Source organism: Schistocerca americana, chromosome X (assembly GCF_021461395.2).
Source record: "Schistocerca americana isolate TAMUIC-IGC-003095 chromosome X, iqSchAmer2.1, whole genome shotgun sequence".
Classification (NCBI taxonomy): domain Eukaryota; kingdom Metazoa; phylum Arthropoda; class Insecta; order Orthoptera; family Acrididae; genus Schistocerca; species Schistocerca americana.
In genome coordinates, this window is record NC_060130.1 from 653,497,605 (window position 1) to 653,524,257 (window position 26,653).

Sequence of the window (26,653 nt, forward strand, 5' to 3'; positions counted from 1 at the left end):
GCAACACCTCTATGAAGCAATATACTTGAAGAAATTTCAACAAATAAATGATTTCATCTTTGACAAGTATACACAATAATGTATCAAAAAAATCAAACATGCAATAAAATTAGCCAGTTTATAGTCTGCTTACTTAAATTTTGATATTTGTTGGGTAAGTTACAGTAAAAACAGCAATGTGAAAAGTTCCCAGTCTGAAATAGAGATAGGCCTAACATCAACAAAACTTCGTTTTTGTTACACTGATATGTGTTGTGCAATAATGTACGTCAAATAAAAGCCTGAACAATTTTACCTGCAAGGAAGATTATACAAAGCACTGTCTCAGATGCAAAAGGGAGTCCTGTTGTTGACTGCCTTGCAAAGGATAAAATAATAACTTAAAAATACTTGCAAACTTCTGCACAAACTGAAAAGAAAAAAATGTGAAAAGAACCTGGATTAGAAAAAAATGCATCAAGACAATACACATGCCTGTTATGATGCTTTGCAAATAAGAAAAGTGAAATATGTGACTTACTAACAGTTGAAACAGCCTCTTGATCACCAGATCTGGCAGCCTCTAATTTCTACAAATTCCCATATACATGGAAATAATAGGTGAAAAACATTTTGAGCCCAATGGAGAGGTTATTGTAGGTGTATATGAGTGTTTGTTGAGCTTTCATAAAAGCAATGAATGAACTTCATACCCCTAAAATGGGGTTAAGTAAAACAAAAATTACATTTCCCCCCCCCCCCCCCCCTGAAAAACATAGCCTTTCACTGTCAGCCTGAGAACTTTTCTCCTTGTTCTTATACTGAACCAGATAATAAATAAATATTTATGTTAGATACCTGTGGTCCAATTACAACACGAAACTTATGTTCAGGGGAATCACCACCAACAGAGAAGGTGTTAGGTCCAGGTTGACGTAACAAGTATAAGCGTGCCTTCTGAACACGCCGCACACGGCGTCGAACCATTTCCACGAGAATTGGATCCATATGTCCAGGACTGGCTGGCCGAGATCCATGTGTGTTCTGATTTAGAGGACACTAAAACGAAAAAAGTAACAGAAAGCAAGTTCAGACGATTCATCAGAAGCACCTTAATATCTTCTTGTCAAACTAGTTTCAATTTCATACTTTACAACACTAATGAATTGCTCTATGACACATAAATTTGTGCATCTACATCTACATCATTACTCTGCAATTTTCAAATAAGTGCTTGGCAGAGGGTTAATCGAACCACCTTCAAGCTACTTCCCTACCGTTTCATTCTGAAACAGTGCACGGGTAAAACAAACACTTCTGTGAGAGCTCTGATTTTCCTTATTTCATTATGATCATCATTCCTCGCTATGTAGGTGGGTGCCATCAAAATATTTTCACTCTCTGAGGAGAAAGTTGGTGACCAAAATTTCATGAGAAGATACTGCTGCAACTAAAAACACCTTTGTTTTAATGATTGCCACCCCAATTCACATATCATATCTGTGGTGCTCTCTCCCCCATTTCATGACAGTATAGAACAAATTCCCTTCTTTGAAATTTTTTGACGTCCTCTGTCTAACCTATCTGATGTGGAGCCCACACTGCACAGCAATGCTCCAGAAGAGGATGTAGAAGTCTAGTGTAGCAGGTTCTTTAGTAGACCTGCTGCACTTTCTCAGTGTTCGTTTGCTTTATCCACAACATTATCTATGTGATTGTTTCAACTTATGTTATTCTTCATTGTAGTCCATAAATATTTACTTGAATTAACAGTCTTTATATTTGTGTGAGTTATCATGTAACTGAAATTTAGCAAATTCCGTTTGGCACTCACGTGGATAACTTCACACTTTTCATTATCTAGAGTCAATTGCCACTCTTTGCACAACAGAGATATCTTGTCTATATCGTTTTGCAATCTTTTTTGATCATCTGATGACTTTATAATGACAGCATCATCTGCAAACCAGTGAAGAGTGATACTCAGATTATCCCCTAAATCGTTTATGTAGATCAGGAACAGCAGAGGGGATATAACACTTCATTGGGGAATGGCAGATGTTACTTCTGTTTTACTCAATGACTTTCCATCAATTACTATGAACTGTGACTTTTCTGACAGGAAATCACAAATCCAGTTGCACAACTGAGATGATAGTCCACTGGCATACAATTTGATTAGAAGTGGCTTTTGAGGTACTGTGTCGAAACCCTTCTAGAAATCTAAAACCATGGAATCAATTTGACGTCCCCTGTCAATAGCACTCATTACTTCATGACAATAAAGAGCTAGTTGTGTTTCACCAGAACAATATTTGCTGAATGTGTGTTGGCTGTTTGTCAACAAATCATTTTGTTTGAGATAAGTAATAATGTTTGAACACAGTATATGTTAGAAACTCCTACTGCAAATCAAGATTAGTTATATGGGTCTATAATTTAGGAGATTACTCCTATTTTCATTCTTGGGTATTGGTGTGACTTGTGCAATTTTCCAGTCTTTAGGTATGGATCTTTCAACAAGCAATTGCTAACTATGGAGCTGTTGCATCAGCATACTTTCAGTCGAACCTGGCTGATATACAATGAGGATCAGAGGCCTTGTCTTTATGAAGTGATTTAAGCTGCTTTGCACACCGAGGATATCTACTTCTAAGTTATTCATGTTGGCAGTTGTTCTTAGTTCGAATTCTGGAATATTTACTCTGTCTACTTTGGTAATTCTGCTTTAGTGGCATGTCATTAGTAACCTCACCACTGTTATTGTGCAGTGAAGGTGTTGTGTAATTTACATACAATCAGAACCTCTTTGGATTTTCTGCAAGATTTTGAGACAAAGTTTCACAGTGGAAAGTATTAAAAGCATCTCGCATTGAAGTTTGTGCTATACTTCGAGCTTCTGTAAAAATTCACCAATTTTGAGGGTTTTGCATTCTTTTCAATCTGATGTGCTTTTTTTGTTGCTTCTGTAACAGTGTTCTGACCTGTTTAGTGTACCACGTGGGATCAGAACATCTCTTATTAATTTATTTGGTATGTCTCTCTCAATAGCCGTCGATACTATCTCTTTGATGTAAACCACATCTAGTCTACAATTACATATTGAGATTGGAAGGAGTGGAGACTATTTCTTACGAGGATCTCAAGTGAATTTTTATCTGCTTTGTTCAAGGTGTATACGTGGACAAAGGAAAAAAATTCCCAGATTTCCCAGTCAAAAATACACACTTCCCTGCATGAAAATACACTTTCACCACGTTAAGTGACAGTGTACTTTCCCTTGGAACTGTACAACTTATCAACTCTTTGAATGATAAAGCTTTATACACTGGCATAGACCTTCCCGGCACTTTGGGAAACGCAATCCAGCAAAAAACCTAATACTTTTTGGGAAGATCTTTGATTTGCAGCAACACATACTCTGCATGGTTTCATATTACGAAAGTATAAATATGAATTCCACCAAACACAGCATGTTAGTTTCTAGAGCACTGACAGCGAGATTGTGATGTGCTTTTGTAGCCAATCATAGCTCACCAGCAAATGACAGCAGATATTCAGAGTACCGTGATATAGTCAGCCAATAGCAACATTTTGTTTATGTAGTGCAAACACACAAATAGGAAAAGTTCATGGTTTAAATTAATATACATCTAGTACAGCTACAAGAAAAGCCAACCTTTTACATATAACATTGGTCCTTTTTTGTGTGTGTTATCCTTTAAGATGTATCGAACACAAATGTGCCAGTAAAATTTTAAATGACGAGATAAATGTCTGGTCTTCTGGACCTGAAATTTTTCTGAGTGGCTGGTCCTCAAAGTGTAAAGTTTTAAATGAGAGACAAATGCTCTGCAATTTAAGAAATTCATCACACATTCTCACACGTAACATAATTCATCTTGTTTGACAGGAAATTTACTTTGAAAGTAATGCTTCTTAAACCAATATTTGCAATATTCTCTTGCAACCTGTTAGAAATAGGTTGGTATGAGCAGTTGCCACAGAGCAGATGATGATGAGATTACTGTTTAACGTCCCGTCGACAACGAGGTCATTAGAGACGGAGGACAAGCTCGGATTAGGTAAGGATGGGGAAGGAAATCGGCCGTGCCCTTTCTAAGGAACCATCCCGGCATTTGCCTAAAGCGATTTAGGGAAATCACGGAAAACCTAAATCAGGATGGCTGGACGCGGGATTGAACCGTCGTCCTCCCGAATGCGAGTCCAGTGTGCTAACCACTGCGCCACCTCGCTCGGTGCCACAGAGCACTAGAAGACAGATATTACTGCACATGTGCAGCTATGGTGATGTAGGAAGCTCGTGCTTGGTGTTTACTCTGCTCATACACCTTTCGTTGCATTTCTGTTTGGAATTCCGCATAGTGGGGCATCATGTGACCATGTGCAAAGTTACTGTACTTACAATTGTTTTAGCACATCCTATCCAGATAAGGAACATAAAATTAGAGAGCATTCCTTGGCACAGTATTTGTTTCAGAACTAGAATCTACAACTCTATTGGTGACTTTAACATAGACTTTTTTTTATTCATACTCAGCAATACTGTTATTTAAAATTTCCAAACAATTTTACATCCACACAGCACTGCAAAAATCTAGTAAGAAGAAATATTAATTTCGTGGAAAACAGAAGAAAAAGAGGAAGTTATCTGTATACGCCAGAACTAAGAACAATAAGCTTTTCAAGACTTTTTCATACTGTATGTAAATTAACATGGTTACTTGTGAAACCAAGAAATTGTATAATTGGCACTTTATATTCTACTCCAGGAGTAAATAAAAAAGCTGGTGGAGAGTTACAATGATAAAACATGGTGTGCTGCCAGTCTATAATTTAGTGAAGAATGACATGCTGTAACTTTAAGACATAAACAACACAAATTAAGGCATAATGTCAGGCATACAGTAGGTACCAGATAAGTATTGAAACACGTCTCGTGGTACAAAAACATTGTGTTTCATGGAAGGGAGATATATAAAATTCTGCTAAGGCTTTTCAATGTAGTTTTCGGGAAGCCAATTTTCTTGGAGTACCGTTACTGTATTATCTCATGTACTTGAAATTTAGCCAACAGTTAAAACTAGTTAATAGTGTGGAATGAAACACTTCGTTTCAAATAAACTGACTACCTGTGTGGAAAAGATTAATAAAGCAAAATTTCTTTAGCAAAGTGACAAAAATAACTTCATTGTACTGCAAAGCAATTAATTTTCAACTGCCAATAATGTGGCACTAAAATAAAAAAAAAAGAAAACTGAAACTAACAACATATTTTAGTCTTCCATAATTATGTGAATGTATTTTAATTAATTTGATAGCTTGAAGTCACAGATATCTATGTTTTCATTTCACATGAGAGCTGTAAGTGAAGAGGGAACAGCAAAATCACAAAACTTGGGTCATGTGGAGACTGCTAACCACTACAACTCTGACTGCCATGTGCATGCGCGAATCTGACAGCTTGGGCGTGCCAGAAAATTTTTTCTGGTTATCACTTGGCTGCTTGCACCTACCGCTTGTAATCTAGCAGCCACACTCCAAATAGTGAAAAGTGGGAGAAGGCGCAGCTCATACGTAACTTCAGCTCTATGCATGCACATGAGCTTGCTGGCAAATGCTCGGACGAACCTAATTTAAATAGTTATGACTTCACGCTCACTGAAAGCAGCTGGCTGTTATGAAGTATTACATAGTCTTCATCTTAAAGCATTTGACGCATTTTGCTGTCGACGGACCGATGTGTGTGCAGTGTGTTTTGCTGTTTTAAATAGCTAATTTTGTTTGCAACTTAAGTTTTATATTGGTGTTTTTCTCTCTTTTTATGTTTTACTGCTGCGGTATTATTCTGCAGTAGCAAACTAAAGTAAAATTCTTCATTAGGGTATCAGCTCCTACCAGTTAAAATTACAAAAATTTAATTGAAAACATAACAATGAAAAATTCCAGGAATTTTAAGAGATTCCTGGGTTTTTCCTAGTTTTCTACTGGATGAAAAAAAATCCCAGATTTTCCCTGGATCTCCTGGTTTTGCCAGGGTTTACACAACCTGTTTTTTAAATAGTTGTATATTGCATTTATTTTTGATGGGTTTGTATGTTACAGTATTCATGTCTTGCTACAACCACCTTGTAGCTACTAATTCCTGTACCCATCATGATGCTCCCTATTTGTTCAGGATTATTCGTTGCTAAGAGGTCAAGCATGTTTTTGCAACCATTTATACTAACTATTTTCTTTTTATTATTATCTGGTTTCACAATATAACATTTTATATTTTTTCCATACCCCAAGGTTACACATCAAATTTGATTTTCATCTTCCATTTTTGTCTATCTGTCCATAAATTTTCTTCAATATTTCTTCTCCTGATAGAGGTCCGAATTCTTTGAATCTGTGTGGTCAGCAATCTCCCTCATTTCTTTCTTCCTGGTGACTCCCATTCCATAATTCTCTGTGGTAACCTCTTTTTTTGACATCCTTCATCCTTTTTGTATTTCCATACCATAACAGTTGTTTTACTTCTATAAAATCTGCAATTGCCTTTGTAATGTCCATTTTCTTCCTGATGACTTCATTTCTGTTTCTTTCTTGCCTACATATCCCTGCGGACCGCCTCAAAAAGTCCATTCCATTGCCATCAATCTTTTTACTATTTGCGATTTAACTCTCTATGCTTCTGATCCATGTCATAATGCTTCTGATAATTGTGTTTAAGATTTTTCTTTTTGTTTTCTTTCTAATCTGTTCAAAATAATTTTCTGAGAATGCATTCAGAATGGTTTCAAACGACATTTTACACCTACCTATTTTACCTATTTCAAACATGTATTTTCGCCAACATACTGAGAGGTCACTTTCTTCTCTCATCACCACTAGCAAAATGACCAGTTACATTGTATTTTCATTGTTTCCTTCAAACACAGGAACCATATCTATCTCACATGCCAGACTGTGGTCTGGCTGCTCCACATCTCACAACCCACTCTCCATAACCATTTTTATAAAGACCTGCTCCAATACACAAGAACCTCGTTTATCCAAACAAGGAGGGAGCAGATATAATCCGGGTCACCAAAAATCCAGGTAATCCAGAAATATGGTACTAAATGCAAAAACTCTAACATGTAATACAACATACAAATCTTTTAATTTGGCACTAACAGAAAAAGCATCACTGTCATTCTGGAACCAGGCATCTACCACAATCATCTACATCCAAACAACTAGGAATTTTTGTTAACACTTGCAGGAATTGAGAGGGGTTGACAATTTCATATATTCCAGCAGTGGAATCACAAATACCAGGCCATACTGTTTTCCAAAACTTCAGAATCAATAGTTCAGTAACTTGATGCCAAGAAGATGCAACAATAAAAATCACATCTTTGTTGTTTACCGATTTCAATACAGAAATTACATCAAATTCTACCTCTTCTTTGATTAGTTTACTTGGTAGCTGTCTTCTGTATACACGACTGATGTTCTCCAGAACTCCTTGATCCATCTGTTGTAGAAGAGCCATTATGGCAGAAGGGGAGATGCTGGCTGTCTGTGTGTAAGAACAGGTTGGCATGCATCTTCTTACAGTACATGCAGCAGTTCAACATGCTATCAATTCTTCTTTTTAGCAGATTGTCCAGAAAAAGCGAGCATTCCATTCACTTCAACTTACACATGTCTGGAATGGATACTAGAATCTACCCTTGTTATTCCCCGTAACCACTGCTACGATACTCCACCCCAGTTTAAGGTACACTCATATTTTGCAGTGAAATAAGTCCTATTACTCTCATATCCAATCCTGTGCACCTTAACCCCTCACACCTGAGTCCTGCGTGTCAGTGACTCACATAGACTCAGTTTGCTAACAGAACCGGAACAGTCTCTGATCTGCATCACAGACAGTATGGATGGTAGGCATCTACAACCTTCCAGACAGACCACATTTGTTCCTGCAGTAGAAAGCCGAGTGGCTGGCTGACTGACACTGACTAACCATACCAAGGTGACTCTTTGCTGACGTATGTTATGTGTGTGAATTTATCATGTGGATTTCAATCTCCAACATTTAGGAGAAATTGGGTGATGGGCTGAAACTGCTGTGAGCTCTGCTCTGCCGAACTTTAGCATCTTACCAAACTGTCGGGCCTGAAAAGCTACTGTACAATGGGTAGGGTTGTTGCTAACACAACGATATATGAAAGTTTGTGAGATATTGAAATCTCAGATTGAGTAAGCATACCGAAAGTAATGGACTGAGGGAACTCAAGAAATGTATGTGTAAAATGGGTCACATCCAGCTGCACCTTGTTACATGAGGTTTGGTTAAAACCACAATATCATGACTCTTAGCACATTATAAGCTACTGAAAGTGTAAATGTAACTAAATAATATCAAGTGGAATATCCTTGGGTTACCATATGTACAAAGAAAGGAAGATAATCAGACAAAGCTGCAGTCAGATAATGTCATTTACTAGGGGGGCAGACACCAAGGTGGGAACTCAGAAAAGGTTTTATAATTAACATGAAAATTACAGATTAAATTGTTGATGTAATTTTGAACAGGATAGCACAAAGAGTATTAAAAATAAGTAAAAAATAGCCATTAGAAATATTGTAACTTTATGCCTCAATAACTTTGCACCCTGATGAAACAACTGATCTTTACGAGGTCTTATAAGAACTGTTCAACAAAGGAATTCACACTATAGGATAGTAGTGACTTTAATGCAAAAGTGGCAACAAAGTTGACAAACGTCTCTTCAGTAATGAACTTCAGATTCACTACCAGGAACGGTACAAAACACACACACACACACACACACACACACACACACACACACACACACTCTCTCTCTCTCTCTCTCTCTCTCTCTCTCTCTCTACGGGAAATCACTGAGAAGAACCGAATATACTCAGGTGATCAAAATAAAATAACTAAAGTTGATGTACAATTGCCAAGGAATGGAGAAAAACAATCAGTAGGTACATGTTGTATAGACACAAAATAATGGTCTAGAAATGTTTCCTTACCTAACTTATATGTTGATTATCAAATAGTAGAGCAAAGCAGGGTAGTCACCGCCCAAAGAACAATGTTCACACATGGTCACGGAACACATTTAATTACCAACTAAGCAAGTACTAAGAAACACATCAAATAGTCACAAAATCCATAAGTTCTGAAAAAAGTCACTCGCTGTGGTGGTTGGGCTTTAGACACAGTGCTGTAGAAAAGACAGATGCTGTACAAGGTGATACTCTCGTCCGGAAGTTTCACCAGCACAACAATATTCCAACATAGAGCTTGGAATTAATAATCCCCAGCAGAAGACGCAGCACGAAACACCATTTACATGCCCAGCTGTGAAGCTGGGGTAGAGACGGTGCAGCATGGGTGTCTCTCAAAACTTTAAGGTACGTGTTGCAACATGGCATGTCCATAGTAGTGTGAGCGCAGAGCAGGAACTGATATTGATGCTGCGAGGATAAGAAGGAGAGTGGGTGAGGCTAGGTCGGCGGAAGTCTTCCTATGGACTGAGCTATTGTTCTTTACCAGTAGCCAACCACCATATTATGCAGGTATATGGTCACACAGCAGGGTCAACAGCTTGGGACGGAAGTAGCATGTGAAGGGGGAAATTCGCTGCTTTAGCAGATGCCCGGTGCGAACTATGGATGTACAGAACTGCTAAGACAGCTTTGCGGCAAAAGGCCCCCACAACGCCAATTAAACTGCAGGCAGAACCAATAAATTTAGCTGTCATTAAAGTATATACGCCAACATCTGGACATAGTGATGATGAAATAAAAGAAGTGTATGAACAACTTCAGAAAGTTCTGCAATGTGTGGAAGACATAGAGAATGGGGTGACTGGGATGCTGTGGTATGAGACACATTTAAAGCTGAAGCTGAAACAACAGGAGAGTAAAGATTGTGAACTCCAAATAAATGACTTTTTGACTTTAGCACAAATACATAATTTCAGAATTATCCAAGAAAATATCATACGATTGGAACCAGGGAATACAAGACACTATCAAGCTGACAATATTATGGCCAGAAAGAGACAAAGACACTGAATCAAACAAAGTAAGTTTTATCCTGGAGCTGATGCATGCAATAACTACAACTTAGTTACAATGTACTATAAAATGGAAATTTTAAAAAAAATCTGAGAGGTGGGCAATAGATAAATTAAATACAACATGTAGCAGAGAAAACTTCAGAAATTCAGTGAAGTTGCATCTGAATGACAATGTAGGTCAAACAACAAACCACTATTGGGCAAATGTGGAAAAGGCAATAATAACTGCAATAAATGCCACAATTGGTCTCTCAGAAAACAAAGCCAAGGAACCATGGGTGAGTGATCACATAATAGCATTAATAGAACAAAGAAAAAATGCAAAGGGGAAAATAAATCTGAAAGCAACAAACTAAGGAACTTGGTTAACAGGGAAGGTAAAGGAAAGAAAGAAAGAAAGAGAGAGAGAAAGAAAACAAAAGAATAGAGCAGAAATACAAAAGGCACATAAACCTGTAAGAACACAGAAACAACACAGTAACTCAGTTCGATCTAAGGAGGGAAGGATTATTATAGAAAATGAGGAAGTAGCTAACAAACAGTAAACTAAATTAAAAAGTTGTGGGGGGGGAGCAACAATAAATAAATAAAATAGAAGAATAAAACTTAGAGCACATGGATATGGGGACTGTATGTTTTAATCAATGATCAACATGAAACTGGTATTATCCCAGAAGACTTCAAGGAAAGTATCATGATCCTCAGTTCATACAGGCGGTTGGCAGAGTTGGTGAAGGCAGAAAGCCTTGCTTGCAGGATGGAATCAGAGCTAAATATTTGTAGTGTCGTTCCCAGAACCGATCGTGGTCCTCTGGTTTGGAGCCGAGTGGAAGGCTTAAACCAGAGGCTCAGACGATTCTGCAGAGATCTGGGGTGCAAATTTCTCGACCTCCGCTATCAGGTGGAGAAATGTAGGGTCCCTCTGAATAGGTCAGGCATGCACTACATGCAGGAAGTGGCTACAAGGGTAGCAGAGTACGCGTGGAGTGCACATTTGGGTTTTATAGGTTAGAGAATTCCCTCCCTAGGCCCGACAAGACGCCTCCTAAGACGCGACAAGGTAGCAGTAGGCGAAACACTACAGGGAATGAGTGGTAAAAGTAAACTGCAGGAGTGTCTATAGAAAGGTCCCAGAACTGCTCTCATTAATAAACAGTCACAATGCCGACATAATACTAGGGACGCAAAGTTGGCTGAAACCAGATGTAAACAGCAATGAAATTCTAAATTCAGATTGGAATGTATACCGCAGAGACAGGCTGGACAATGAAGGGAGGGCATATTTATAGCGCTAAAATGTGCAATAGTATGGAAGGAAATTGATGGAGATCTGAAATGTGAAATAATTTGGGCGAAGGTCACTGTTAAAGCAGGCTCAAACATGGTAATTGGATGTCTCTATAGGCCCCCTGGCTCAGCAGCTGTCATGGCAGAACACCTGAAGGAAAATTTGGAAAATATTTCAAGTAGATTTCCCGACCATGTTACAGTTTTGGGTGGAGGTTTTAATTTACCAGATACAGACTGAGAGGCTCAAATGTTTATAACGGGTGGCAGGGACAAAGAATCCAGTGAAATTTTTTTATGTGCATTATCTGAAAACTACCTTGAGCAGTTAAACAGAGAATCCACTAGTGGCAATAACATATTAGACCTTCTGGTGACAAACAGACCCGAACTATTTGAAACAGTTAACGCGGAACAGGGAATCAGCGATCATAAAGCGGTTACAGCATTGGTGATTTCAGCCATAAATAGAAATATTAAAAAACGTAGGAAGATTTTTCTGTTTAGCAAAAGTGAAACAAAGCAGATTACAGAGTACTCGACGGCTCAACACAAAAGTTTTATCTCAAGTACAGATAGTGTTGAGGATCAGTGGACAAAGTTCAAAACCATCGTACAATATGCATTAGATGGGTATGTGCCAAGCAAGATTGTAAGAGATGGAAAAGAGCCACTGTGGTACAACAACCGAGTTAGAAAACTGCTACGGAAGCAAAGGGAACTTCAAAGCAAACATAAACATAGCGAAAGCTTTGCAGACAAACAAAAATTACACGAAATGAAATGTAGTGTGAGGAGGGCTATGCAAGAGGCGTTCAATGAATTCAAAAGTAAAGTTCTATGTAGTACCTTGGCAGAAAATCCTAAGAAATTTTGGTCTTATGTCAAAGCGGTAGATGGATCACAACAAAATGTCCAGACACTCTGTGACCAAAATGGTGCTAAACAGAGGATGACAGACTAAAGGCCGAAGTACTAAATGTCTTTTTTCAAAGTTGTTTCACAGAGGAGGACTGTACTGTAGTTCCTTCTCTAGATTGTCGCACAGATGACAAAATGGTAGATATCGAAAGAGATGACAGAGGGATAGAAAAACAATTAAAATTGCTGAAAAGAGGAAAGGCCGCTGGACCTGATGGGATACCAGTTCGATTTTACACAGAGTACGCGAAGGAACTTGCCGCCCCCCCCCCCCCCTCCCCCCCTTCTTTCAGTGGTGCACCGTGTCTCTAGAAGAGCGTAAGAGCGTAGCGTTTCAAAAGATTGGAAAAGGGCACAGGTCATCCCAGTTTTTAAGAACAGATGTGCAGAACTATAGGTCTATATCTCTAACGTCGATCAGTTGTAGAATTTTGGAACATATATTATGTTTGAGTATAATGACTTTTCTGGAGACTAGAAATCTACTCTGTAGGAATCAGCATGGGTTTTGAAAAAGACGATCGTGTGAAACCCAGCTCGCGCTATTCGTCTACGAGACTCAGAGGGTCATAGAAGCGGGTTCCCAGGAAGATGCCATGTTTCTTGACTTCCACAAGGCGTTCGATACAGTTCCCCACAGTCGTTTGATGAACAAATGGACTATCAGACCAATTGTGAATTGTGTTATTGGATTGAAGAGTTCCTAGATAACAGAACACAGCATGTCATTCTCAATGGAGAGAAGTCTTCTGAAGTAAGAGAAATTTCAGGTGTGACGCAGGGGAGTGTCGTAGGACCGTTGTTATTCACAATATATATAAATGACCTTGTGGATAACATTGGAAGGTCACTGAGGCTTTTTGCAAATGATGCTGTAATATATCGAGAGATTGTAACAATGGAAAATTGTACTGAAATGCAGGAGGATCTGCAACGAATTGATGCATGGTGCAGGGAATGGCAATTGAATCTCAGTGTAGACAAGTGTAATGTGCTGCGAATACATAGAAAGAAAGATTCTTTATCATTTAGCTACAATATAGCAGGAAGCAGTTAATTCCATAAATTATCCGGGAGTAGGCATTAGGAGTGATTTAAAATGGAATGACATGCCTTCACCGAGGAGTCAAGCAGTATATTGCTCCCTCTTACGTACATCTCGGGAAGAGACCACGAGGATAAAATCAGAGAGATTAGAGTCCACACAGAGGCATACCGACAATCTTTTTTTCCACGAACAATACGAGACTGGAATAGAAAAGAGAACCGATAGAGGTACTCAAGGCACCCTCTGCCACACACCGTCAGGTGGCTTGCGGAGTATGGATGTAGATGTAGATAATGATTCCAAAGAAGAACAAAGCAGCTACAGGTGAAGGCCACAGAACTTTGAACATTTTAAGTCACACTTTGAAAATATTAACAAGAATAATAGACACATTAAGAATAAAATTGATGCCAATCTAACTGAGGACCAATTTGGCTTCAGTGAAGGCAGGGGCACAAGAGAAGCTATCCTCTGCCTTTGCTGTATAACTGAAGAAATCTTTAGGGTCAACAGAAATATATACACAGCATTCATTAACACTGTCAACTGGAACCAACTAATGGATATGCCAAAAATTGATTAGACTTAGACTATAGAGACAGCAGAATACTTACAGAGCTGTACAAATAACAAACAGCAATAGTAAAGATAAAAAAAATATCAAAAATAAGGTAGCATTCCAGAAAATGTTAGACAAGGATGCATTCAGTCTACACCCCTATTCAACATCTACATAGAACACGCAATAAATGAGTGCAAAAAATACTGTACAGCTATCAGAATAAAAAGAGAAAGAAAACAAATGTTTAGGTTTACAGATGACATAGCTGTTACAGTTCCAGATGAAAGAAATATCCACAGAACCGTAGAAGTTATAAATGCACTACTAATGGATGGGTACAAATTGGAACTCAAGAAGACAGAAATACTTGTGTTCTCAAAAGAATTAGTAGAAATAAACATTGAAATTAAAGGGGAAAAAATAAAACAAACAAGAACTCTGTCTGTGGTAGTAATGGGTGGATTTGCTCAAAGAGAGCATTACCCCAGATGGTGACCAATCCATCGTTGTCAAAAACCTCAGTGAGCCAATGGATTCTGGGAACCTCACACCAACATGTGACAGATTGCAAAGTAAGTAACTCAATCCTCAAAATTTGAAAATTGAAACACCTTACATATACCCTGCTCAAACAGAAAATCATTATAACAGTGCTACATGAGACGAGAGACATAGATGAAGCAGCATTTGAATCAGAAGGATTTCATATTCTGAAGGAAAAACCTGGAAAGAGAGCACTGAAGAATGAACCTCAACTCAGTGCAGACTTTATAATCAGTAAAAAAAATCCTGGGAAACATCACGAACTTCAGCTCCAAAAACAGTAGGCTCCCCACACTTACCTTTAGGGGAGTAAATAACATACACACTATGGTCAATGTACATGCTCCCACCAATCAGATTAACAGAAGAGATCCACAGAAAGTAGAAAAATTCCGTGAAGACCTGGGGGAGACACTATCCAAGATTCCAACCATTACGTTATTCTACTTCTTGGAGACTTCAACACTCAACTTGGCAAAGAAAGAAAATTCAGGATCATCATTGGGTACCATCCAGCTCACAACAGCACTACCGTATTTACTCGAATCTAAGCCGCACTCGAATCTAAGCCGCACCTGAAAAATGAGCCACGAAATAAAGGGGAAAAAAAATCCCAAATCTAAGCCGCACCTGAAATTTGAGCCTCGAAATTCAAGGGGAGAGAAAAGTTTTAGGCCGAACCTCCAAATCGAAACAAAGTTGGTCTATTGTAATATGAGACACAATTTAGGTCGAATGAATGACGATACAGCTACAGTAGTTTGGTTCGAGTTGTAAGCTTAGCAGTTAAGCTTTACCAGGTAGCCATTGCTATGCGTCAGGCGCTCCGTCCGTATTTATACGGATACCCTTCCTTTTTCACGTGCTTCGTCTGGTTTGAATCGATTGCTTATTTTCCTTTGATCTGATAAGTGCCGTCTTCTTTGTTATAGGTGTTTACGTCACTCTAAGCTGAAAATGCATTACTATACTGTGTCATTGTTTGTCGCATTCTGATAGTGCGTGTTTACGGCCTGTCGCCGCTCGCGGTATGGCTTGCTTTTGTGCGCGCTACCACCGCCTACAATTAAAAAAAGAGAGGAATCGTCTCATTATCGAAACAATGGCAAGAGACTGCTATTTGTTGTTACTTACACTGCTGCTTTCTTTGATAATGATCAACAAGAACCAAACAATAGACTGCGTATGATAGAACATGTTCTGAACAAGAGTTAGGCGTAAATTTTTCACCGTTTGAAAATCTTTGCGGCCGCTTCTTTAGTACATCAAATTCTGCACAGAAATTAGTCATCTTAGATTTAAAAATCTAGTCAGTTGCCGTGCTTCATTTCTGACTGTATCACTATTAGGCATAAGAGTAATACGAATATAAACATGACACGGTACGTATATTCTTCCGCGTTTGCTGTTGTCTCACTCTAGTTTCGTAGTTTATTAGGCAGACAGGATTTAAATGAGATAGAAGGAAACACGAAAGAATACATGGCAAAATGTTTATATTCGTATTATTCTTATGGTGAAGAGAATACTGCATGTGATTCACATTTCATCAGGTTCCTATTAGCAACCATCTCTTCTCACAGGTAGGAAAAAATTCAGAACGTAGAGTTGGCCATATTGACAAAAATCCCAGTCTTGCCAGTCGGATTTTCGTAGTACATTGAAATTCTGCTACATTCGAAGATGAACAATACGGAATTTGTATTTACTTCGTTGGATAATGTATGAAAATGCAGTGGTCGAATCTCGGGCGGGGAAAAAAAGCTCGTCTTCCAATTTTTTTTTAAAAGTTTTATTTACTGACGCAGAGGTTTTGGCACCAGTATTTATCTTTGTGCCTACAAAGGATGCCTGTGTAGCGCTACATATATTCGACAGCAGAAGTTAGTTGTGGCGGCACCTAGCAACATTTTTCAGAACTTCCGCTTGCTTTGCACTCGATTCTAAGCCGCAGGCGGTATTTTGGATTACAAAAACCGGAAAAAAAGTGCGGCTTAGATTCGAGTAAATACGGTAACCAGAAAGGCAAATAACTAGTAGAAATTTGTAAGAGTTTTGATCTCATAACGAAATCAACAGCATTTAAACATCTTCCAAGAAACTCTCGACTAGGAGAGTTCCAGATGTAGCAATAGCGATATATGCAGAGAAGGAAATTCGAAATTTTAAAGTCCTCAAGGGTGCAAACTTAAGATTCAGACCACTTTCTTTCCAAAATTAAGGTCAAAATTTACCAAGAGCCCATCAAACTAAAAACATTAGCCATATTGTGAAGTTTCATACAGAGACACTTAGAACTAGCAAAGACTTTAAGATGTGGTTGAATCAGAAGTATCATCAAGGATGAGAACAGTTGAAAGATGCTCTCACTGACAATACGAAGCAAGCAGTTCACCTGGAGAACAGGAAGAAACACAAGTGGTGGCCGGCAGAAGGAGATAAGGCAGTCAAAGAGTGCTGGAAAGCATGGGTTGATTGCTGCTCTCACAAAATGGCAGAAAATCTAAAGAACTTCAGCAAGTAAGGAAAAACACTCCAAAAATTATTTATATCTATATAGATACTCTGCAAGCCACCGTACGGTGCATGGCGGGGGGTACCCGTACCACTACTAGTCATTATCAGCAATGTCAAGAGAAAATATGAGAAAGAAAACTTAACTCAAACACAAGAGCGCTTCCGAAACAACGATACATGAGTCTTCTATAGAACATTCAAGACTAATGAAAGTGGATACAATACCCCAAACCTTAGCTTTAAGAAGAAAGAAGGAAATGCACTGTATGGAGATATGAGGAACAGTCAGATCTTGGCCAAGTATTTTGAAGAGCTCCTTAAAAGTGAAGCACTATCGGAGACAAATCCTGAGTCAGAAATACCAACTGTAACAGAGGATAAGAGCATCATACATACCTTGAAGAATAATAACGCTCCTGGGGGAGATGGGATCATTGCAGAACTCTTGAAGTATGCAAATGAGAATATGAAGATTGAACTGACACATATTATAAGTAAAATTAGGGAAGAAGATCAGCTTCCAGAAGGGTGGATGTCGGCACTAATACATCCTATACATAAAAAAGGAGATACATCGGAACCTGGGAGCAGTAAAGGAATAGTGATAATACCAGTGGCCTTACAGCAGTATTCTTGAAAGCATTGCAGCAAAGAGTGAGTGAGTGTGTGTGTGTGTGTGTGTGTGTGTGTGTGTGTGTGTGTGTGTGGTGGGGGGGGACTAAATTCCCAAGCTAATGAATACCGAGGAGGCTTCAGAAAGGAGAGATCATATGCAGGACAAATTTTGAATCTGAAACTGGTATCCGCATATCAAAAACAGGGAAACACAAATTTCATGCTTACATTTGCAGTACACAGATGAACACTGTTCAAATTTTAGAGGAGATGAGTTTGAATAGAAAATCCAGTGAACTGACTGAACAGATGTTAAGCAGTACAATGCCCAAGGTCAAGTTCAGAGGAAAGCTTTTGAGAGACAGCCTTTCCCTTTTGCTCTTTAACTGTGGACTTAACAAGGTGATTATGGAAGACTCACAAGAAATGAAAGGAGTGGGTGAAACATGACAGAGGTGCAAGAAGACAAGGAATATGGGTAGACTGCCAAGCATTTACAGATGATATTGTGATATTAGGAATCATTAGAAGAGGTCATTAACCAAACCACACAACTACAGAGACAAGCGACTAGAGCAGGTCTACATATCTTTATCAAGAAGGTACAGCACATGACAAACATCAAGACCGTTTCTAGATAGCTGACAATAGAAGGAGGGAAAATTCAGAAGGTAGAGAGATTTAAATATCTGTGAGAATGGATAGAAACTGGGCCAGCAGAAAAGGAAGCAATGGGAGCATGAATAAACAAAATGAATTTAGCATAGAAACTAAATATGAACATCTACAAGAAGCAGAATATTTTTATTAATGCAAAACTGAGACATTACCACACAGTGATCTGCCCTGAAGCCAGAAACTCTCAACCTTGTAAGAAAAGAGGTACCTAAAAAGACTAGAATTGGTGGAACAAAAGAGCCTCAGGAGGATATTGGGACCTCGAGGAACAGAAAATGTTCAGTTAAGAAGAAGAGTGAACCAATAACTGTATACCAAGACAGAAATAGTCTTGGATATCATCAGAAAATGAAGGAGTGTCTTCTTCAAACACATCCTTAAACTGGACCAGGAAAGGTTAACATAGCAAATAATACAGTTTCTCTCTGTATGTCCATCTTTTCAGAGATGGCTGCAGGACTTGGCTGTTCGCTACAGGATGTCAAATTAAACACCTTTCAGCCATCTAATTTTCAAACTTGTATTATATGGTTACCAGTTTCAGCAGTTTACTATGCCATCTTCAGGCCCTGTGTACAGACAACAATGGTACCAGTATGAAACAGATAACCAAAAAATGGGGGTGATGCAAGTCTTATATACAGTGGCAATATGTATGAACATAACGATACCAACCAGTATAGGAAACTACACAAAGTTACAGATGAATTAAGGAATAAAATAAGAGAACAGTTTCACACTGTATTAACTTAAACTAGTGAGCAAAGTATATACATCATATAATTGTGAAAAAGAAACCTACCTAAACGGAGGTCAATACTTCATGTTATGCACAGATAATAATGTTGTAATGCTAATGCAATGCCCGTGAAACAACTGGAGTAAAGCAATGTAGTCATATATTGATGAGTAGGCTGGACATAAAATATTTGATTACATGCTGTCAGGTATTAGTAAAACACATACCACTTACTGGAGGTCAACCCCATAAATATTTGTATCGCCATGTTCCATATACTACTAATAACTAATAAAAGGAGAATATGTAATAAGTCTGCTGGTAAGCAGGCATGTGGCTAGGCAATATACCAAAACATATGCTACAAAGTAAGCCTAAAGAAGAGAAATTCATTACAATCGGAACAACCAAAGGTGTGCATCTCTAAAAGAAAAAAGATAGTATGTCCTACAACAGAAAAACCACTGGAATGTATGTGCCAGAGTATACAATACAATGAGTAATATGTAAGTTAGTACCTTTGTTATTACACAGTTAATTGAGAATGTGGACATCAAGGAATATACCGGAACCCTGTGTCAGGTATCATCAAGGCAGTAGAGGTTCAGGCGTGCAATTTGAATAAACACCCATGTCAACTAATAAAACTAGTAGTAACGTGAAAACGAGGACACATTATGTAACATGAAAACAATATAAAGAGGGAAGAACTCACAACACTAATGCCATAACGGCAACCAACATAGTGTAGCAACCATTGTTGTTACATGTCAAAAAATGAAGGTAAGCAAGTAAGTAGGTTAAGGCAACGTCACCTAGGACTTGTGAAAAAACTAGGAAGTTGGAAAAGGAAGCTTAACCTTCTGAATATAAGTCCACTGTTTCAAGTACTACACCATCTTGCTTGTACTGACATTGCACATTTCAGAAAATGTACTGCAACTCTAACAAACAAGTGGGAATATTTTGTTTGAACATAAACACATACAATATACTCTGACATATTATGAACACTGGTACAATGCTCTTACACTATCTGACCAAATTATAGTAATTGTCCCATCAATTTATGCCTGAATTGTGACCTTTCCTTAAATTTGTTGTTGGTTTTTAGGTACCGTCTATTACATGTGTGACCCTGAGGTTGGGTATAGCCTCACTTTGATTGTAATTATACTGTCAGAAACTGGGAAACGTTCATAGTGTGTGTGACAATAAGCTTTGACATCCTGCACTGAAGCTACCCATCTGGCATAGATTGAGTGTCAACTGACAGACACCAGTATTTCCTTCCAGGTGACAGTCATGGTTACAAAAGTTCTCAATTTTGTCACCAAAAGTTAAATTGTTTACAACAGCGCCAAATCAGAGCCCTCCACAAGAGTAACCAATCCATCTACTGAGGCTTAATTAGTTACTATCACCCTGCCACATGATTTCACATTGGTGGGATGACAGACATAATCTATTTCAAATTGTCATTATTTGCTAAACAATACTTACAACATGTAGCAATGTCTGCAACATTTCCTACAATGTTGTAGCACTAATTTGCATCTATGGTAAGCTATTAAATCTCTCAGTGTTCATGCCATCTGATATGAAATGTTATACCATGTTTTCCACAAATCAATAAGAAGAGCTATGGAATCAAATTTCTGATCCACCATGGTCTACTAAATTTTCAATATATCACCTAACTATTAATCCCATGACAGTTATACCATACATGACTATTAGCTGACAACTCCCATGACACAGAGATTACAACAAATGACAGCTGATTTTTAAATACAAAGTAACTGGATGAAATGTTCTTCGTTGGTAAAAGATGATCACAGAAAAATACAGAAAAGTTAGCTGTGTTACCATTTTAACAATTACTAGTAAATAACTATATAACAGATGGGTTGTGATGTCTAACCAGTGATGGAAGGCTGGGAGACAGCTGGTGCACAAAGCTCTGTCGCCAGCTCGCAGGTGGAGTTCGGCAGCGCTTAGGTTGTACTGCTACATGGCCTGGTGCCTGAAACAGCAGATTATATGCTGAATTTAGATTAAAAGAATGAAAGTATTTTCTGTCAGAAAATCAGCCCTCTTTATCAAAAAACACTTCACTTAACTGAAAGCACTTTCATACAAAAATAACTTTTCATCATCAAACACACAGAAACAAAGCATACCTTAATTAACCTAAAGCAATTTTGATGCAGTAAGAACCTACATAGGTTGCAGGACAACAAGTATTGCTTCAGCATATGGCATACATTCGGGGTCATATTTATTAAACATGGTTGTATACATTCCTCCCAACTGAAAAGTTAAACAGAGACATTTCTTTTAAGATTTCAAGGTCACCATCACACCTAATGGCAGTATGTTACAAACTGATACTCCAGTGTATCCGTGTCTGTAGGACAATGTGATTTAAATTTCATGCTTATGCAAGCTTGTTTTTCATAGATAGAAATGCTATTCCCACAGATGAAAAATGGTTTGAGAACATGATGACTATTGGGTGTGTTTAACCCTTTCACTGCTACAGATGCGCTCTTAGCACTCTGTGCAAAGGTAGCTATTTTTACAGCTGTACTGCTTGCAATTTAACGATCACAAACTCACGAGATAAAACTTATTTAATAACTCATTTATAGTAAGTCAAACTACGAATCTAAGCTAATATACTGCAAAGAATTTCCACTAAGCACTAAGTACTGAAATACATGAAAATGTCCAAACAACGTTATCACTAAACTAATAAGTCTGCTGGTAAGCAGGCATGTGGCTAGCATATCTTGGATGTGATGGGAAGACATGTACTTTCATACCACCTTTATACAGCAGTCCTCATGAACTGAGACAGCATGCATTTCAGGCATGGCTAGAAATTCTTAAGATGACATTCGAAGGCTGCTTCCACACCACAGCCTATATAAGAGTATATTCAACAACTCTAACTGATGCTGATGATGGATGTCACTTCCAAATGGAATGAAAGTTCTCCATTCAATAAAGAACTGAATTTCTTTTCATTATCCATCATACTTACTGTGCTGCATCAAATTAAGTAAAACATTACACAAAATTTTAGAGAGTTCGCAGAGTTAAAAACACATTGTGTAAACTTTGTATACAGTTGATTTTAGCTGATACACTGCAGCGAATGAAATGTACATAAGATATCATGATTTTATTTAAAATTGACAGCCGAAGGATATCTCATTTTTTTCTCGTGTTACCAGGTTTTATACCCGAAGGATGGTTACGTGCGATGACACCTTTCACATCCTTACACATCGAAAATCATGTGGTCATAACAACTGCCATATCTCACAAACAATTTAAAATATCCAAATGAGGTTTTTGAAAAAGATAGCATGCAATGAGGCACATATGTTGAATGATAAATATTCGAAATTATTTATTCACCGACATATAGAAGCACCTCATCTGCACCAGTTAAAGGTCACCCAGTGGCTCGAGACACATCCAGACGTCAATAGCACTGTAGGAAAATCCAAGCGGCACATGTATACACATCCCCAACACATACAGAACAGCATAGCAGGATATGTTTACACGCCCGCAGCTGCAAAAGGGTTAATGTTACTGGAACTTTTCAGATGGAGATCACTACACAGCGTGACCAGTGGATGTGCACATGTGACTTATCACATGTACAATGGGCATGAGAGCATCATATTGACAGATTTAGCAGACAGTTGGCTCTAGTGAAATGATTTCAAGATGAGTAGTGATGAGATGGACTCAGAATAAAAGTATCACAAGAAGAGTGAGCACCGGTCCTTCCAGAAGGACTCCACCACATGAAGATCATAGGATTGTTCAACTGGCTCTGATGTATACATGGATGACAACAGCAAAAATCAAGCCAATGGTTACAGACAGTGTCACCAAGAACCATTTGGAACAGATTACTAGAAAATGGCTTGTGATTTCACATTGCCATGTGTCATTTACCACTGATATTACAGAACAGAGTCTTGCAAGATGTAGAACTGGAGTCAACTGGAACACCGAGCGGCATTTTGTGGTGTTCAGCAATGAGTCTCACTTTTGTCCGTGGCAGTCAGATCAACACCGATCTATGCGTAAACAGAGAGCAGCAGCAGCAATTCTCAAAATCCATACCCCTCTAACTCCTGGGAACATTACATGGAGAGCTATTGCAAATGAAAACAGGAATTATTTGATAATTGCAGAAAGGAGGTTGAACACTCAACAAATAGCCCTTTTGTTACACCTTTCATGACCAGCTTACCAAATGGCATATTCCAGCAGGATAATACAGGACTCCTCACTGCAGATCACATTACACACTCCTTGAGGAATGGACGGATCCTTGACTGGCCAGCTCAGTCTCTCAATTTGCCACCCACAAAAGCATATCTTGGATGTGATGGGAATACATGTACTTTCATACCACTTTTATACAGCAGTCCTCATGAACTGACACAGCATGCATTTCAGGCATGGCTAGAAATTCTTAAGATGACATTCGAAGGCTGCTTCCACACCACAACCTATATAAGAGTATATTCAACAACTCTAACTGATGCTGAAGATGGATATCACTTCCAAATGGAATGAGAGTTCAATTATTTAATACCCACTATGCGATGAATGTCTCCACAAAGTCGGATAAGTATCAGACTGGTCCTTCATAGTGTGACACTTTTGATTTTCGGCACTGCACAATAAGCACAGTTTCTGGTACTAGAGAACTTGTGGCACTGAGTAGTTCTTACTACAAAAACTGGAAGTTCTCCAAACTTAAATTCAGTTAATGGAGGCTGTGCTCACCTATATCAGATATATTTTTGAAGTAAAAATATATTTATAAAACTGCTTCTGCACAGACATGAGTTATTAAGTATCTTTCAGTAGGGTATATCTGTTTTAGTATTTTTATCCATCAATTCTATTTAAACTGTAATTCGTGAGAAACGTGGTCAACACAGTAGAAGCACTGTGATTTTTCACTGTAAAAATAGTATAGCATGAAATGCTAGGGTGTCATCATTCTGAGTGTTAAACAGAACACATATGATACCCAAGAAATCAGTACTAGTTGCAAAATACTAAATGAACCATTCATTCAGTCTAAGTAGCTCACGAAATAGAGCCTTCGCCCTCATCTGAATTAAAATGTGGTAAAATTGTTGAATGAAAATAAAATTACTAACTCCTAAACTGCATTCACTGGAATTAACACAAGTAATCTACAAAAATAAATTAATTAAAAGAATTAAAAAAAAAGAACTCTCAGGATGTAAATAATATAAAATAATTACAGTGACCACAAAATGTAAACTGTGTTGTTTGGACTGGATAATGTCAAATTACGTACAGTATTTATACTCTGAAGTAACATATGTTCAACACTGGCACCTCTAAACAGAGAAAAATGTAGGAAATATCTATCTGTCCTTTAAAAAAATAGCTTGTTGCTACAGCGACTGGAATCTGACAAGACCAGGAACAACTCGAGAACCAGTAGAAACAGGCTGACAAGCTGATGGTGACACAGTGAGTCACCTGAGAGTAAACAGATGGATAACAACAAAGAACAGGCCTACTGTCTGAGGACCTATCAGGAAATCGCCCGAAAGTAAACAGATGGACAACAACAAAAAACAGCGCACAACATGTTTCCCTGTTTAAGAGGGTTAATCTCACATTTTTGTAAGTGTCTAACACAACAGTTGCTCACTGAACAGTCAGCTACGCAGCTCTTTAACACATCTGCATCTACTGGTGACACGTCAGGAGGGTGGCAAGCTGCATGTCTACGATTGCCTGCTTTTATAGTTCACTTCTTCAGTTGGTCTAGCTAGAATGGGTAGGATGTGTGTATGGTGTATGCAGACGCAGGAGGAGCTGGCCTCAGTTCATGAACAGCTGAACATGCTGTTGGCAGTTACCTTCAGGCCGCTGCCTTGGGGTGTACTGATGGCAGAGAATCTAGTGTGTTGTATGGGACACGTCAGGCTCGAATGGTTCAAAAAAATGGTTCAAATGGCTCTGAGCACTATGGGACTTAACATCTATGGTCATCAGCCCCCTAGAACTTAGAACTACTTAAACCTAACTAACCCAAGGACATCACACAACACCCAGTCATCACGAGGCAGAGAAAATCCCTGACCCCGCTGGGAATCGAACCCGGGAACCCGGGCGTGGGAAGCGAGAATGCTACCGCACGACCACGAGCTGCGGACACACGTCAGGCATCACTGATTTTGCCCACGGCTCTCATTCCAAGGCACCTCCTAGTGCACACAACGCGGTGGATCCGTCCTCATAGCAGGTTGAGTGGTGGGTGGTACCTGTTCGCATCGCTCGAGGCGGAATGCCAATGTGGACACTTGTTGCCTGGCCTCACCCATTCATCCTGTGAGTGGAGTGAACAGGTGGCCACTCCCTCAGCAGGGTCTGCGCAGGCACATGGAGAGGGGTTTACTGGTTACTGCGAGCTCTAATGTTAGTCGCGTTATGGAGCCCCTTAGGCAGATAGCGTTCACGGCTGGAAAGAAGGCCAATGTTCACTTGGAATGTGTGCCAGGGGACCTCAATCGAGATGTGGAGGTGGCGTTGCCAGTGGCTATCGAGCGTGCAGGGTGCAACTGTCTGCAAGTTGTGGCTCACGTCGGCACCAACGACGCCTGTCGCATGCGTTTGAGACCATTCTCAGTTCGTACAGGCAGTGGCGGAGGTGGTGAAGACTGCTGGCCTCGCCTACAGGGTGCAAGCAGAGCTTGCAATTTGCAGCATTGTTCCCAGAGTTGATTGGGGCCCTTTGGTTTAGAGCCGACTGGAGGGTCTAAACCAAAGGCTTTGTCGACTCTGTGATGGTCTTGGCTGCAGATTTCTGGACCTGCGTTACCGTGTGGGGATTTGTAGGACTCCCCTTGATAGGTCAGGTGTGCACTACACAACACAGTAGCAGAGTACTCAGGTAGCAGAGCTCTTGTGGAGTGCACATGAGGGATTTTTACGCTGGGTACTATTTTGAGATGCTCTGATGAACACTCACCAGTCGATTCACAGCAAGGGAAATTAAACAGCGTTCAGAATAAAAACACTCTGACTGTCACAATTTTATCAGTAAACTGTCAAAGTATTCATAACAAAGTTCCTGAATTTACTGCCTTTCAGGAAAGTTCTCGTGCTCAAATTATTCTTGGGACTGAGAGCTGGATGAAACCTGAAGTGGAAAGCTCTGAGATATTTAGCAAGTTGTGGAATGTATATCGGAAAGAGAGATTAGAGGAAACAGGAAGGGGAGTTTTCGTTGCAGGTGACAAAAATACTGTCTCTACTGAGGTCGAAGTTGAGTATGACAGTGAAGTCATCTGGTCACATATAACAGATGTAAGTGAAACTAGGTAAACTGCTGGGTGTTTTTACTGGCCAACCCAATACCACTGTGGCAGTTCTAGAGTCATTCATTCAAAGAAAGTCTATGGTCAATAGCAAGTAAATACTCAGATCATGCAATAAACCCATGCAATAAACCTGCCGAGTATTTACTGGGATGTCTATGGATTCATTGCGGGAGGTACAGACAGACAGCCATGTGAAATTCTTTTCAACATGTTTTCTGAAAATTGTCTTCAGCAACTAAC

General features: G+C 39.0%; 1 protein-coding gene across 3 annotated transcripts in view; it reads right to left on the minus strand.

Annotated features, from left to right (window-relative positions):
* LOC124556740 (mitogen-activated protein kinase kinase kinase 1-like) overlaps window positions 1-26,653 on the minus strand; it is a 169,314-nt gene that overhangs the window by 69,621 nt on the left and 73,040 nt on the right. For all 3 annotated transcript variants that reach the window (XM_047130741.1, XM_047130740.1, XM_047130739.1), the window contains 2 exons: window positions 20,929-21,030; window positions 838-1,038 (listed from right to left, as the gene is read on the minus strand). In XM_047130741.1, coding sequence (XP_046986697.1) covers window positions 838-1,038; window positions 20,929-21,030 — 303 coding nt within the window. The remainder of the gene's footprint in view (window positions 1-837; window positions 1,039-20,928; window positions 21,031-26,653) is intronic.